Source organism: Triturus cristatus, chromosome 4_2, assembly GCF_964204655.1.
Source record: "Triturus cristatus chromosome 4_2, aTriCri1.1, whole genome shotgun sequence".
Taxonomy (NCBI): domain Eukaryota; kingdom Metazoa; phylum Chordata; class Amphibia; order Caudata; family Salamandridae; genus Triturus; species Triturus cristatus.
In genome coordinates, this window is record NC_140586.1 from 731,223,303 (window position 1) to 731,240,496 (window position 17,194).

Here is a 17,194-nt window from a genome sequence, read left to right on the forward strand (position 1 = left end):
GGGCTGACCTTACCAAATACAGGGAATAAGTCAAGCAACTGGAACTCACCACTACCAGCCATGTGGAAGATACCTCGCATCTACAGACTGAAATTCAGGAGCTCCAGGCGTACCGTAAGTTCGCAGAAGACAAGCTGGATGATTATGAGGGACGCACGAGGTGCAATAACATCCGTATTCTTGGTGTGCCGGAGAAATCGGAAGGTCCCGCCACTGATCTATTCGTCGAAAACCTGATCACGACGAAACTTCAACCGAAGGGCCTGTCCAATCTGTTTGTGATTGAAAGAGCTCACAGGGTGCCCGGGGGTCGCCCGAGGCTGGGAGCCCCCCACCTGCCCAATACTGGCCCGATTGTTAAATTATAGGGACAGAGACACAATCTTACTACAAGCCGCCAGGGTCGCTCCTCCAATCAAACTAGACAACTCAGAAATCGCCTTCTTTCCCGATTTTACTCAAGCCGTGCAGATACTCGATGCTCATTCCTAGATGTCAAACGGAGGCTGCGTGAAAAGGGTCTTAAATACGCCATGCTCTTCCCAGCTCGTCTACGAATCGAGGCCGATGGAAAGACTCGCTTCTTCGATCTACCAGAGGTGGCATCTGATTGGTTGGACGAGTGGAAGACGTTGTCTGTCCATCCCATAAATTGACTATCACTAACAGACTGTTGGCGCCTGGTACGTCGGCATGTTAGCTTGTGCACTGAAGTAATTGATAGATTGTACTTCGACTCAGTAAGACCAGAAGCACCTGTAGTTTGCAACAGTAGGGAAGAGGGTCGACACGGTGCTTAGGCCTCCCCCCGGTATCTTCTTTTAGTAAGTTGTTGGGCGACAGGCACTCTGCATTTGATATCTATAGGCAGTTCTGAGCCCAGAGTGCAGGGGAGCAGGGTGGGCGGTTGTTGGGAGGGGTTGCTTTTATTTGTTTGTTATTTTTTGTTTTGTTTCGACAGTACAGTCCCTGTTTATGGTAAAAGTTATTACACTCTACTTAGATATCAATGGGTGTACAGTGGAACAAAGAAATCAAAATCTTAAGTTGGAATGTTATCGGGATGGGGGACAAGATTAAGCCATGTGTGGTATTACAATATGTCAAGAGATTGGCGCCAGACATTGTGTTGCTTCAGAAAACTCACTTGGTCGGTAACACATGCAAGGCTATGCATAGGTGGGGCTACTCAATGGTCGCACACGCGGGTTTTACGTCTAACTCAAGGGGTGTAGGCATCATGCAAAAAAGATCATTCCCCCTGTCACTCACGTCCACCTGGACGGATGACCGAGGCAGATATGTCGAGATCACAGGCACTTGGGAGGGTCGAACCATTACCTTCATGTCGGTGTACTCACCACCAGGCTTACAAGCCACAACATTTACTGATCTCAGCAATATACTGCTAGCACTACCTGATGGGCACCTAGTGCTTGGCGGAGACATTAACTCAGTACTATCTGGCTCACTAGACAGACACCCCCCTTGCACATTACCTCACACTCCACACTCTTTTTCCAGTTTCTTGGAAGCAATGGGGTTAGTGGATGGATGGAGAACATACAACCCGGACAAAATTCAACACACCTTTCACTCCGGAGCACATAATAGCCTCTCCCATCTGGACTACATAATTGTCCCTGCTCCGCAGGTCACAAATATTCATGAGATCCGGCATCTAGCTAGGGGTATTTCTGATCATTCCCCACTATGGGTCCACATAGTCCTAGACCACACACAAATAGGACGAGTTGCCCCTATCAATCCATGGTACCTCAACAATCCCCAAATACGCAAAGTCCTAATCAAATCTGTAGAAAACTAGTTCTCGGAGAACGAACACACCGTTGACTCTCCACAGACTCTGTGTGAAGCCTTTAAAACAGTTGTCCGGGGTCAGGCCCTCTCCCTAATAGCGGGATCCAAAAAGACAAAATAAGACATCTCTGACGTTGAACAAGAGATCTATCGTCTTGAACAAAACATATATTCCGACATCACTCCTGAAGTCCTCCACACACTCCGTCTACGTCAGCACGAATACCGAGCGCTGGTCACTGACCGTGCCAAAACAATGGGACAAGACAGACTGGGTTGGATCTTCGACTGGGGAGACCAGGCTGGAAAACTAATCGCCTGGCTCGATAAAAAGGAGCACGCTAGTAGGCTCGTCCCGGAGCTTAAGGACACCAACATGTCTCCCATAACAGACCCCCAAGACCTAGTTAACCAGTTTGCAGAGCACTTTCGTAATGTTTACAGCTCGGTGGCACCGTACACTGAGGATGACTCCTCGGATCTCCTGAGAGACATCTCCCTCCCTACGTTCTCTAACGCTGACCGAGTATTTATGGACAGTGACCTCACCGCTGACGAAAAAGCGCTCGCGATACGAGCACTACACTCGGGCAAGGTCCTTGGCCCAAACGGTATCCCCATCAAACTCTACAAGCTCCGGCCAGATAGATTAGCCCCATACCTAAAAGCTATGTACGAGGACAGCCTTGAACAGGGATCGCTGCCCCTAGATTAGAGAATTGCAACCATTGTCACAATCTACAAGGAAGGGAAAACCAAAACAGACTGCGCCTCCTACTGCCCTATTTCACTTTTGAATGCAGAACCTAAAGTCCTCGCTAAAGTACTCGCTAATAGGTTGATCAAAGTAATAGGGGACCTAATACACCCTGATCAATCAGGATTTATGCCAAGAAGAAACACTGTTTTAAATCTACGCAGTGTTGACGGGGTTCTGGGTAGGGCACCGACCATACGGGAAGAGGCAATCATAGTCTCTCTGGATGCCACTATGGCTTTTGATACGATAGAGTGGCCTTATCTGTTTGCCGTGCTCACAAAACTGGGATTTGGGCAAAGATTTAGCCGATGGGTGCGTCTGTTATATAGTGAACCTATGGCTCAAGTAGTCGTTAATAACAAAAAATAGGAGGCCTTTTACTCAGCCGAGGGACTCGTCAGGGATGTCCCCTCTCTCCCTTACTATTCGCACTGGCCCTTGAGCCCCTTGCAGCATGGATCCGCAGAGACCCAGTAATTCGTGGAATGCAGTGGTCTTCAGACTGGGAGGACCGTATTTCTTTATACGCTGACGATGTCCTTTTGTATCTCACATCTCCCAGGAGATCCCTGATCGCTGTTTTCGATATTCTGGCCATTTTTGGCAGATATTCCGGGTTTCGTATCAATTGGCAAAATACTCTCCTATATGTCCTCTTTGGAGGTCCTCCTCCGATACCCCAAAACTGCCCGATACCGATAGTCACAGAAGGCTTCAAGTACCTGGATATATTAATCTCCCTTGATCACTACCTTCGATATGCCCGTAACCTCGTTCCCCCCCCACTGCAAAGGCTCAGACGAGACATCACAAATTGGAAGTCACTCCCGCTCTCACTGTTGGGCAAGGCGGCCCTTTTTAAAATGATGTCTCTGCCCCACTTCCTATACGCATTAAAAAACTCGGCTGACCCTGTCCCAAACTCATATTTCAAAGAAATAGAAGGGCTCCAGCGGGACCTTCTATGGCACGGGAAACCACATATTGCTTTACAAAAACTCACGCTCAATTGGTATGATGGAGGGATAGGATTGCCCAACATTAAAAAATATTACTGGGCTGCGCACCTTGCAGCCATAAACCACGGTACATACGGCCGCCTTGACGACCCAGGGTTCAACATGGATCGATGGCTTCTCCCAAACGGGGCTTACAATCGAGCACTATACATCAAACCGGGCCGGTATCCACTTACTGGTCCTACCAATCACGCAGTTAAAATCGGGCATTCCGCGACCAAGTCACTCGGTTGGCACCATAGATTAACTCTCGCTACACCCCTGTGGGATTCACAGGACTTAGGAGACCTGGGGAACTCAAAGGGCTTTGACAAATGGGAATTAATAGGTATATCACATATTAAAGACCTTTGGGACACAGGGGGCGTGAAGCCCTTCGACGCCCTCCAGCGTCAATACGAATTGGCAGACTCGGAGCGTTTCCGATACCTGCAAGTCCGACACGCATTACAATCAGTGTTGCCCCAAAACTCCTCTCCTCCAGATTCATCCCCACTAGAAGACAGACTACTCGATGGCCATTTACCTGAAAAGGCCATCTCCCTCACCTATCGAAAACTCATAAATAATATGGAAGATCCTCTGCGTTCACTACGAGAAAAGTGGGCCGGAGATGGTATTGAATTAGACGACGAAGACTGTCAAACAGCAGTCTCCTCCCCCAAAACTGTTGCGATCCCGGCACGTCTCCTCTTAGTGCAACTGAAGATCCTGCACAGAATTTACATTACAGGTCCCCAATAAATACACATGGGTGGGCCAACGGATGGGTCTTGCAGGCGGGGATGCATCCAAATGGGCACATTCATGAACATAAAATGGCACTGTGAGCCAATTCAGGAATACTGGTGGAAGATGCACGAAGTGATGAGTGAAACGTTGGAGGTTGAGATTAGGCCAGAAGCGCACAGATGCCTCCTTAACATTTGGGAGCCCACTGACCTCACCACTCACACTACACAGTGGGTCATACTCGGCTACATGGTTGCCAAGAGGAACATTGCTCAGCTCTGGGGTGGGGGCTCACATACACCCACAATCACAGACTGGAAGAAGGACCTTGATTGGTGTATGCTGAGGGAAAAGACGGTATACATGGCCCGAGGCTGCCCCCGGAAATGGTCCAAGATATGGGACCCCTGGAATGAATACCGTGGCAGTATTTGTGTTCCACCCCATAATTTCGACTGAGATGATGCCCCCTCCCCGTGATTTCCAATGAATTATCCTACTGTATCTGTATGAGTAATTGGCTCCACTGTAGTTCCATCTATTGTTTTTGCGGAACTGTACCTTTATGTCGAATTTGTAGCAAATAGCAAATAGCGCAATTCTGATTGGTAGTTAGATGTCGGTAAACATTCGAATCGGTCGAAACCAGGAAGTGTCGGCCGCCATTTTGTCTCTCGCAGTCTGAGGGGGTGAAAAAAAAAAGGTGGAGAACGTGAAAAGGGGGCAGAGTGGACAGTTCCTGACCCCCCTAGCCTTGGTCAGGGGGTCACAGAAGGACCCCCACGGGAGAAAAAAACAATTTTATATATTTTTTTAAATCGCGAGGTGCGCGCACCGTGTGCGCACGGCACGAACTGCGAACCGTGGGCGCTCGGTGCGCGCAGCGCAACGAGGGCCAACAGAGCGCGCACGGTGCGCGCAGCGCACGGTGCGCGCACCTCGCGATTTTAAAAAAAATAAATAATTTCACGGTGCGCGCACGGTGAAAAACATGGAAAAAAATAATAATAAATACATAACTTAGCATTTAAAAAACCGTACAAATTCACTGAAAAAACCATAGGTTTCACACACGTTATAGTTACGAATTAGCATTTAAAAAACCTTGCAAATTCACTTAAAAAACCATAGGTTTCACACGTTATAGTTAGCTGGACATTTCACTCGTAAAAAACCAATGAAATTCCCCCGTTATAGTTAGTGCAGGCAACTATAACTCACGCGACCACAATCCTCTGCTGATGACGTCAGATATTACATCACTGATGACATATGTGTCTTTATGAAAAATAAATATTTGTAATATATGTAGCTAAAGATTAATGGAAGAAGACATGGGTAAATAAGTGTCTAAATACAGTGATGTAATATCTGACGTCATCAGCAGAGGATTGCGGTCGCGTGAGTTATAGTTGCCTGCACTAACTATAACGGGGGAATTTCAATGGTTTTTTACGAGTGAAATGTCCAGCTAACTATAACATGTGTGAAACCTATGGTTTTTTAAGTGAATATATATATATATTTATCTCCAATACAAAGTTCCAATAAAGACGCTCTCTCAGGACAAAAACTCAGAAACTCCAATCAATGCTCCCAGCATTGTACTGCTTCTGTTAGCGCCTCAGCGCTTCCTGCTCCGCCACTCCTGCTCTCCACCAGCCCTGCCCCCTGACCCAGCCCCACTCCCGCCTCCACCTCTACTCCTGCCCCCCTCCCCTTTAAATGGCGACCTCTGCGTGGTCGCTCAGTGGACGCGCTCAGCAGGCGCGCTGCTGGCAGGCCAAAGGCACTCATAGGGCAAGCCCGTCTGCGTCCGACCGCGACCTGCGCCAGGAACCCTGGTTCTCCTGGTCCCCATCGCTACGACTCATCCACCCTCCATGCACTCAACCCTGGGTGCCACGCAGACTGCATTAGAACCTCGCCCAACACTACCCAGGGACAGTTCTCGTGCGGACACTGCCGAAGATCTTTCACTGCCAATGAGACTCCTACTCGCGCCGAGGAGCCGACGACAGAACAGCCCACCAAAACCCTGACATGCATCCTCCTCCCAACACGCAGTAGAGATCTGGGACCTGATCGACACCTTCCTGCCCGACTTCGTGTTTTTCACAGAAACTTGGACCAACACCACCTCCGCCCTCGACATCGCTACAGCAATTCCAAACGGCTACAACATCCAGAGAAAAGACTGCCCACACCGCCCGGGAGGAGGGAGGAGGGATCGCCATCACACACAAGGCCCCCCTCCGGCTCTCCGCATCCAGCACGAGCAACCCCCAATCCAAATCGGTAAACCTCCACTTCCAGATCTAGACCAACCACAGGACCACACTATGCGGCACCCTCATCTACAGACCGCCTGGTCCCCGCGCACAGCCTACATCAACTGTCGCTGAGCTCGCCGCACCCCACGCCATCACCTCCGCGAACTATATCCTGCTTGGGGGCCTCAACTTCCACCTTGAAAACAGCCAGGATCCCAACTCCGCCACACTCCTCGAGAACCTCGCCAACCTAGGACTGAAACAGCTCGTCAGCACTCCCACCCACAGAGCGGGCCTCACCCTCGACCCCATCTTCTCAGGGAGCTCTAACATCCACTTAAGCCACACCACTTAGCACCCCTGGACGGACCACCACTGCGTCCACTTCACGTTCAACACCACCACCGCACCCAAGACCGCCCCACGCCCACCACAACGGAACTGGAGTAAGGTCACCGAAGAGCACCTGAGCTCTGCCCTCCTACATGGCCCCCTATCGCCGCCATCGTCAGACACCACGGGCTTCGCATCGTATGCTATGCCGACGACACTCAACTCATCCTCTCCCTCACCAAGAACCCAGAAATCACCAGACTCCACTTCCAAGAAGGAATGAGAAACGTAGCAGCCTACAAAGCCTCCACTGGCTCCACGTTGAGAAGAGTCACGTTCAAGCTCCTCACCCACGCCTACAAATCCCTCAACAACATCGGACCCAAATACCTCAACGACCGAGTATGTTTCCACATTCCCAAGAGAAACCTCCGCTCCTCCGACCTCGCCCTGACAGAGGCCCCCTGCATCCGCAGAAGCACAGCCGGCAGAAGAGCTTTCTCCTACATTGCAGCAAAAACCTGGAACGACCTCCCGATCAGCATCAGACGCTCCCCAACCCTCCACGCATTCAGGAAGGACCTCAAGACCTGGCTATTCGACTAACCCAGAGCTGTCTCTTCCCCCCCCCCCCCCCCCCTCCGCCCTCCATCCCCCCACCCAGCACCTTGAGACCCTCACAGGTGAGTAGCGCGCCCTATAAACCTCTGATTGATTGATTGAATGGAAGGGGGTTTATTCACCTTCATAAACCCTCTGTGACACGTTTTGACCCAAGATCACACAAACTGAGTTACAGAATGCACTTCCTTACATACACTTCCTTAATTAACATAGACATAGGACTAATCATCAAAAACCATGTAAGTATGGCCGCCATGTAGAAAGAGTGTCGTATTCATACAAATGTGGTACAAAAGTAATACAGAGTGATATAGACAGTCAAATAGTTGCTATTGTAGTGAATAAACAGTTGTTGTCTTATACACAGCGCACACTGGGTGTTGATCACCCTGGACACTGGTCTCATAAAGCAAGTTCTTCACGGAAATGTGTTATTGCGTGTAAGACTCCGGATGAATAGCGGACTCCCTACTATGCCAAGTGCTGAAATGCAGCTCATACTGGCATGTTACTGATGAAAATTACATAAATAACTCCCGTAAGTGCAAGAGTCAACGGGCAGCTGCTCTGGTAATAGTGGATCCACCCATTGCATTGTGGTCCGCATAGTCCTGAATGTCCAAGGGTAGATTGCTCCCACTACCCACCTGTAGGGTGCGTACACGGGCACGTGCCGGGTGGTGTCATGTCCCCATGGTTCAAATTAGTACTTATGCCGTACGACACGCCAGTCATGGCCAGCATGAGAACGTGTGCTTGAGGTCACTAATGTGGCAATGTTAAAAAGGAAGTCTATGTGAGTAGTGGTAATAACAATTGGAGGGCCTCATAGGAGACTCTCCCGATGGTACATATGTCCTCTGGTCCACCTTGTGTTGCCAACTGGCGCACTTGAGTAGATGGGCCAATGTCCAGAGGGTGTCATGTCTCCTCGGCTATGAGTGGCATACAAGCCCTGTGAAAAACCAGGTGTAGCTCTGCCAGCCACAACAGCATGGGAAAGTGTACTTGAGATTAATCATACCCTAGTGGCAGCATTCCTCAGTGGGACGGCTGTGTGAGCCGTGGTTTCCCCCAACAGACAATTAAACGGTGTAAGAAGCACTTGTGGCAAATCCATTGGAAGACAACATGTGAGGTTATTGCATAAAAACACAATATCCTGCGCATGCTGGCCAAATGTTGCAAGCTAACAGGTGCAGGAGCGGAGGAAAATGTAAGGACAACATGCATTTCATGATACATCATACACCCCACTTCTAACCTCATATTAGTGCAAAATAATTATAAAACAAAAAGGTTTTTTTACAGTTAAAATGTGTGAAGTTATCTTATCTGGGAGATGCAATGCAACACGAGGATGTCAAGAAGAAAAGGGTAGGGATCCCTTGGTCACAGGTGCATAATTGAGATCCCTTCCTTTCCTCCTGAAAGAGAATCAAAGAAGAGAAATGAATCAGATAATCATCAAACTAGAAAAGAAGAAGAATAAGCATAGTTCTCTACTAAGGGGTAGAAAACCGATCGCTGACAGGTAAGTGAAGATATGTGAGCAAACAAGAGAGATGTAAAGTAGAGTAAAGAGAGGAGAGATTAGAGCGAGATAATAAGATAAAAATATAAAAAATTGAGAGGAGGATAAAAAGAGGATAATACCAGAGTTCAAAGGAAAACTGAGACTAGGAACAGAGGCAAGAAATATGAACGATTCAAGAAAAATCTAAACGACAAATCCTGATAGGTGCAACAAACACAGATTATGAACCACAATTCCTAACATGGGGGGACAGGAGGGAGGAGGATGAATAGGAAACTTAAAAAATACAGACATAAAATTACAGACCTAGAAGGGGACCGTGAATGTTGGCCTATCTGTCTTGTAGATGTACAGCCAGTCCAAGTGGTAGCAAACGCCACATCCGCTCACTGCAGACGGGAGTTTTGAAAATGCTCCCACCTGCTGGGAGCAGACTTTTGATCTGTTTGCCTGCCCACACTGATGCGGGCAGGGAAACAGGTCAAAATACTGCTCCCGCTTGAAGGGAGCAGCATTAGTAGCTGCTCCCTGTGGGCAGGAGTAATGCCTGCTCCCACTGCATGTGGAGAGCCGGCTGGGGCCGCGGGTCTCCCCCGCAGCCTCCTATAGGAGTATGGTGGGTGCCCTGGTTGGGCACCAGGGCACCCACCTTTTACAAATGCAGGCCTTGGGGCATGGGTTCCCAGGGGCCGAAATCTTCCATGTGAAGGGGTACCGCGTCCCATATCATATGATCAAATATAGGACGTGTCACTTGTCTCTGGCAATGAATGCCTGATGTTTGATTTTGTGCTATTTTTTATGTAAGTTCTTGTATTTAGAAATTCAAATGTTTGTTGGGATGAGATTTATTTAATGTTCAACATCCTGCATTAATGCTATTATTCTTTGCAAGTGACTGTAATGTTGACTTCTTTCCCGTCGACAAAAACCTTTAAATAAAGTTATTGCAAAAATTAAACTAGATGTAGAAGGGAAATAAAACTAAATGTGAACTCACAAAGAATTGGACAAGGCATGTCTATAATTTCCATGAACTGCAATTGTATTGGCTATTATAATTTTTTAAGAAAGGCCATTTTTCAGAGTCTGATTGTAAAATACCTTTTAATTGCAGCAATATCAGGATGCAATCAGGGCTCAGAAAGCTGGGAGAAAAGTGAATTTCGAAGAGTTGCCAATACCGCCTGGTAAGTGCGTAATAAACACTTGTATCAAAAAGTTCTTGCATGTCCAGTACAAATATTACATTGAGTTTGTTAAACGTGACATATTATCACCTATGTGCCTCTATGTACCTTATAAGTTCTTCTTTTTCCTTTATTTAGCCCTCTTTCTTTAATCAAGAACAGATTGAACTTCATTCCGCTCATCAGCTGAAGGCAGTCTTTCTACCCTATCCTACCCTTAACATATCTGAGTTTGTTAAACGTGACATATCACCTATGTGCCTCTATGTACCTTATAAGTTCTTCTGTTTCATTTCTTTAGCCCTCTTTCTTTAATCAAGAACAGATTGAACTTCATTCCGCTCATCAGCTGAAGGCAGTCTTTCTACCCTATCCTACCCTTAACATATCTAAATTCAATGTACCTTTTCTTTCTCCAAACTTGATAAATATCAAAGCTCTTATCGGATACACAGGATAGTTTCAATTGAAAAAAAGCTATTTTCCTTCTTCAAAATCTATGCGTTCAGAACCACCATAAACATCAGATTGCATTTGGGTGAATTAATCTGTGTGTCCTTGCCTTTATTAGAACCTTTAAATCTCCTTCTCAATAGTTAAAAAAAAAATCATGAACCAAAAGGTGCTGATCATGCTTAATTCAAAGCTTATTTACCACTAGCCTATAGGCTTGAGGTCATACCACTCAAGAGAGTAAAATGTGCAGATAAATCTGCAGCCTTGAACATCTTTAAATATGGCTCACATCTCTAGAAATTTGGATGTCTTTGCACTGCTGGTCGAGTGTTCCCTGAACCTGAAAGTAATCGATTCTGAACTGCTGCGTCACTCACTTGATCCATCTGGCTATTGTGATTGAAGACCGCGGATATACATTTCTTTTAAACAGATTAAACGTTGTAACTATGTGTGGTACTATAGTTCTGTTGTCCCTTCCTCATATGCATTTAATCACTTCACCATGCATTGGTTTGATTACATAAGAAGGCTGAAAGAAAACACTGTACTTGTTAGTTTTCATCATCTGCCGAACAAACACTACCCTTCCCGCATCAGTGCCCTGGTCCTGATCTTGAAGGCTTGTACATCTTTCATCCTATTTCATGAGAGTAAACAACGAATCACCTTCACAGATACTTGTTTCCTCACTACCTCCTCCTTTAGTAGCCATTAAAGTATGAATAAATACAAATTTTTGACTTCACAAAGTGCTTATAGTCTGTCTCTTTCCGTCTGTAATGCTGCATATTAGCTTGACCCCAGTACTCCCGGATGAACTCAACTTCTGATCACAAAAGTCCTGTGAGGTCCAAGTGCCCCCAGATATCCTCCATATGTCCATCTGGAAAGTTATGAGATTGCCAATCTGACAGTACATTCCCTCTTCCAACGAGGGTCTCTGCTTTGTGAGAAATCATCCTTTCTAGGCATTGATCTAAAAGTCTTTGTTGGGATTCCCTAACATTTTTGTTCAAGTTCCACTTAAGTGGTTTTTGTGTTCTTATGGCATTTGTCCCCTGTGGAGAAGTCATTGTATCTGGCAGCTCAACTAGATGTACCTGAATCTCATTTGTTTATCAAGCCTAACTTCCTCAGGATCATCCTGCACTTTGTCCCCTTCGTTTTAAATTTCGTCCATGTGAGTGGATGAGGTTATGCAACTGCTGTTTTCTTTGTGCCCTGTTAGGTGGTTCATCCATTTCAGTGAATTGCATATTCTGTCAGAGGTTCTGCCTTGCATGGGAGAAAACCATCTAGAACCCTGATATTGCCACAAGTTCCTGCTCTTGATCTCTTTGCTTCACACTCTCAAGTCATCTGAACCTATGCTGATAATTGTCACTGCTGTTTGGTCCCATCATTAAGTTCTAACATAGAATGTACTGTGGACTCTTCGCTTGCATTACTTTGTTAATTGAATGTTCATATGTTCCTTGCTGTGGCATTATCACTGTCCTGCTAGTGTTCTTGCCCCACTACAAATTATTATGGGTTTAGACTCTAAAGACTCAGGTGTCACTGCAGGAACTGTCCCTCACTGAGTCACCAGGCAATCCTTGACCCTCCTGAGCTAGGCCTCCATTATGATTTAGTTTTTAATTGTATGTTTCAAGATAGCATCTAAAATGTAATCCTGCTCTCTTTGGGTATCTGCAGGGCTCTCATTCTCTGAGCTATTGCAAGGTCCCTGATCCAACGTGCTGTATCACAGACCTCCGCTGTGTCTGGAGGAATAAATGCACTGCTGCTCTCCATGTAAAGCTGCACATCATTCTTATCATCCTCTGCTGCTGATGCTGAATGGGTGTCTGTAGCCCAAGGCTGGCTTGACTGTCGAAGATTGACTTCTGAGGCAGTTGCCCTGCCTTCACTGTAGCATAACTTCATGCTTCTCTTGCTACATTGTCTGATACTGTGGGGGGACACGCACACCTTCTCACAGTGGACACACATTCTGTTTACCTTGTATGTCTTCAGGCCTGGTAGAAACAAAGAAGTGTGTGGGGGATGGGGGGGGGGGTCAAAGGGTCATGCTGCTTGCATGCTGTATCACACTCTCCTAGAAAACAGTAATAGAAACACTTCAATGGAGGTTGTCAAATTAAGTAAAATAAAAAGGTACTTAGGAGATCGCCCTTAGTATCGGAAAAAGATGGTTACAAAGAAACAGGACTTAAATGGAACTGGTAACACATTCATTGGTTGTCACATGTTTAAATGTAGTATCTACTTTGGGCTGTTGTCAACAGTAGAAAATGGTCGGAAAGCATTGCCTGCTGGTCATGCACAATGTGAGAGCAGGGTAAAATCTACTTGCAGAGATGAAGGCCCTTTTCTATTTTTATTTTTGAAATAAAGATATTACATTGTTATTATAAATGTGCTTTGTAACAGTGAGTAATTCATATTTTTGAGTATTATTAATTGCATCACTAACTTGTATTGTTAATCAGGGTTTCCTCCCATACCGGGCATGGAGCACTCCGAAAGTGAGAGTACGATTGCTGGAGTTTTGGAAGCTGCTTCTAAACTAGCCAATGCTGATGTTAAGGAAGATGAAGATGACGATGAAGATGAGGTTTGTTTTACTGTAAATATATATATAGCCGACCTATCCCTGAGTTATTAGCTATCTACAAATCAAAATGCCTTTCAACAGCTGTGTATGGGGCAGGCACATGGGGATTTGTGGAGGTACAAAACCGACAACGTTGTGAAAATGCATTTATGCGTTATCTGTTGGCAGTACCAAATTCAACCGCAAATTTTATCTGCCCCCCCGAACCTAGTTTGCCTTTTATTACTGATATGATAAAAATTAGCCATATATTCCTATATTAAAGAAATGGCTAACGAAATTGTCCACCCTGAATATTATGAGGCACCGGAGAGTATGGTATCTTTTTCAAGAAAGGCACTAAAAATAGAGTGTCTGACCTATTTAGAGAACAAGAGATGGCACAAAGAAAGAGGAAAAATAACTGTTATGGATAACCAAATGATGCTAACTTGTTCAGGAATACAGCCCTACTTGATACAGGTGCTGGGAAGCTTTGACCATATGCTTTTAACTCTCATTCGTCTTGGAATATTACATAGAATGATTACTTTACCAGAAGTTAATGATTGGTCACGAAATTTACTTCCCTGTCCATGCGATGACATCTCAAACCAATCTACGATACATACCATCTTATTTTGTACATTTTATACATTACCTAGGAAAAGGTTTTTAATTCCAATTTTAAAAAACTTGGGTTTAAGACAATGCAGAATTGCTTACTTGAAGTTACAATCTCTGGAAAATGAAATGATTATGGCGGCTGTATCCTTATTTTTAAAAAGTGTTATTAGGTCCAAGAATGCTATGTAAAGACAAAAGCTATGATACCCTCTCTGTTTTGCAACTAAATGTTTGTAAAAGGTAAAAAAACAAGCGCTTGCTAGTATGTTGTATAATCATGTATTGTTTTTAATTGGAAATGGGCTTCTATATTCCTCCATATTGTGATAACCCACTGGACCTTCAGGTAATCAAGCTGCGCTTTCTGACTTTCCCACCATCTGCCTTGAAGGGGACTGTGCAGACCCTAAAAGGAATGTGCAGACCCTAAAAGAAACACCATTATTTATGCTTTATATAATTAAGAGTGGTGTGGCTGAAACAGTTGTGAAAGAGTGCAGAGGAGAGCATGTTTTAGGGATTAGACCACAGGGTTAGTATATGGGCAGCTCCTCCGGCAGCGACAGATAGTTTGTAAGCAGACTAACTGATCCTTTTGACCCAGGCAATCCACAAGTGGGAGATGAATCCTCCAGTGCTTGAAGTGGTCTTCTAGTGCGGAATTCACAAGTAGCTCTTTTCATGACCATCCTCAACTTGAAGTGTGAAAAGGTTTGCTCCACAAATTTCTTACTCTGAAAGCCTCTGGGGGACATGTGGCCATTTCTTGGGAGTCACCGGTGCATTATAACTTACTCACCATACTGGAAGTTGCTGCTTTTAGGATGATATAATGGATGTGATGTTAGAAACGAGTAGACCTTCTGCTAAAGCTGTGTTTGTACGTTGCTGCAACTTGTCATCTTTTGCTGTTTGCACTGTTTGATGCCAAATACTCTAGATTTTGCCTTTTTTGTGGGTAATACTATAAGTCTTTAACACTGTAGATATCATCACATTTTGCTTTTTGCTGTGCCCCTCAAAAGAAATTATTGCTTAAGGTCCTCTGGTTTCTATGTTTTTAAAGAGGTTCTTTAACTTGCTTCCACAATGGCCCCTTTTTCAAGTCGTTTGTGCCAAAAGGGACTTTGGAGTCTTTACTCAACCAGAAAATTGGCTAGCTGTTTTTCCACTGCCTCATATAAAAAATAAGAAGAACCGGTGAGTGCAGTTGCCCAGCGAGATCTAGCACCAGGAGGAAACTTTGCTCCCAGAGAAATTGTACCCGGGCCTGATACTCCTCCAGATCCTTGGAGTTGGACAGTACACCGAAATCACGTGTACAGATGTCCCTGAGGCATGGGGACCCCTCCGGCCTCAAAGGTACGCCCCACATGCCAGGGTGTGCCTGGATTAGAAGCACTTTGGAATGAGAACCCGTCCAGCTGCAGTACTTGGGAGTTTTGTGAAGAGCTGTGGCGGGACACAGACCAGATGGAGGGGACGAGGAGATCTGAGGCAATACGACCTCCCCCCCCAACCCCCCCCCCCGCCAAGCGCTCAGTGGCGGTTGTACACCCAGAAAATCCGAACTAAAGGAAGAGGTCTGCCTCTTATGCCCATAAAACTGATTAATTGGTTAAGGGGAAGTTATGGGGCAGCATATGCTTCTAGGGTCAAGTATGGGGGAGAGGGGAGTTGGGGTGGAAGAGGCAACTGTTATATGTTTATTGTTGTCTGCACCAACCCCATCCGCACAAACCACCCTTATTTGGTACACCGGGGACCCACACCCTTGCACACAAAGATGAGCCCACTCAGGGTTGATCGATACATACGCTCCCACTTCTCCAGATGACAAAACTGTTTGTCATGTCCTGGAACATGAACATCAAGTGGACAGCATTTCTCAGATATGCCAAACGCTTCCAGCCTCTAGTCCCTATGCTCCAAGAAACCCATTTGATGGTTCTCATTCCTGAGGAGATACGCATATGGCAGTCATATGACTATCATGCCGGGTTCATCCAAAAATCAAGAGAAGTAGCGTTTCTACTACACAGAATCCTGCCTATGACGTGTACATCAGCAATCTCAGACCCAATGGATAGTTTTGTGGGGTAGAATGGATCCTCGAAAAAAGACAATACAATATCCTTAGTGTATATGTGCCACTGCCAATTGCAAATCACAACTCTGAACGCCCTGATAGCTGCCGTCTTGGGACTTTCCCAGGGGATGACTGTCATGGGAGGTGACTTCAGTTCCATCCCAGACCCTGACATAGAAACCACAGGTCCCCCATCAGCAACCGTCTGACAGGGTCCAAGAAACTAAAAGACTGGATGGACTCACTGGGTCTGGGTGACAGCTGGAGGACTTGGAACACCCAGGTCGAGGAATACACCCACGCATTTGGAGCTCACAAGTCACTCCATTGACCTCATACTGCTCCAGGCAATCGACATGTTACATATAACCTTGGGCAATATTCACCCCAGGGGCATTTTGGACCACTCTCCAGCAATGGTGACCCTTGGAGATAATGGAGGATCCCTTAGGTCCATATGGTGCCTCATGCATGGAACCTGAGAGACGTGAAATGCGGAGAATTCATCTCCTTGAAACAGACAACTACTTTACACAGAACCAAGGCACGGTAAATTCGTCGGGTGAACTATGGGCAGCGAGTAAAACTACCATTAGAGGAACTTCCAGGGGATATATCTAACATAAAGTAAGGAAACATCCTGGGACATGGTGGCCCTCAAGACTGTATCCAAAAAAGGAGGGAGGGGGGGGACCAGGAGCAAGTTAGTGGTCCAGTGCCTGTGCTCCGTAAAGTCAATTGAGTAATTACTGTAAGGCACTGTTCCAGGGTCGGTCTGATTGAAAATCAACCCAGACCGTACCTCAACAGAGAGAAAGTAAAGAGAAGGATCTATATGATAGAGGTCTAGGGTGGGGTACTTAGGAAGGGGGGAGACAGCATGAGTGTCTCATGTTGCCCTCACACATCCCGAGGGATGTCATGCTTCATCATCGGGCGGTGCTCCTCGTCGGGCCGGCGGTGCAATGCCCTACGGGTCCCCCGAAGGGTCTCTTTAGCGGAGATCTTTTAAGAGCGCTGCCGTTTGGTGTATGCGGGTATGTGGAGGGGAAGTACCAAGGTCAGTGGTGCTAGTGGTGTGTGCAGGAATAAAAATACCTAAGGGTTACCAGGGAAGCTAGTTTAATAAGA

At 46.1% G+C, this 17,194-nt stretch overlaps 1 protein-coding gene across 1 annotated transcript in view; it reads left to right on the plus strand.

Annotated features, from left to right (window-relative positions):
* Positions 1-17,194, plus strand: part of CC2D1B (coiled-coil and C2 domain containing 1B) — a 654,195-nt gene that overhangs the window by 237,338 nt on the left and 399,663 nt on the right. The window contains exons 12-13 of the mRNA XM_085602619.1: positions 10,217-10,289; positions 13,244-13,368. Coding sequence (XP_085458745.1) covers positions 10,217-10,289; positions 13,244-13,368 — 198 coding nt within the window. The remainder of the gene's footprint in view (positions 1-10,216; positions 10,290-13,243; positions 13,369-17,194) is intronic.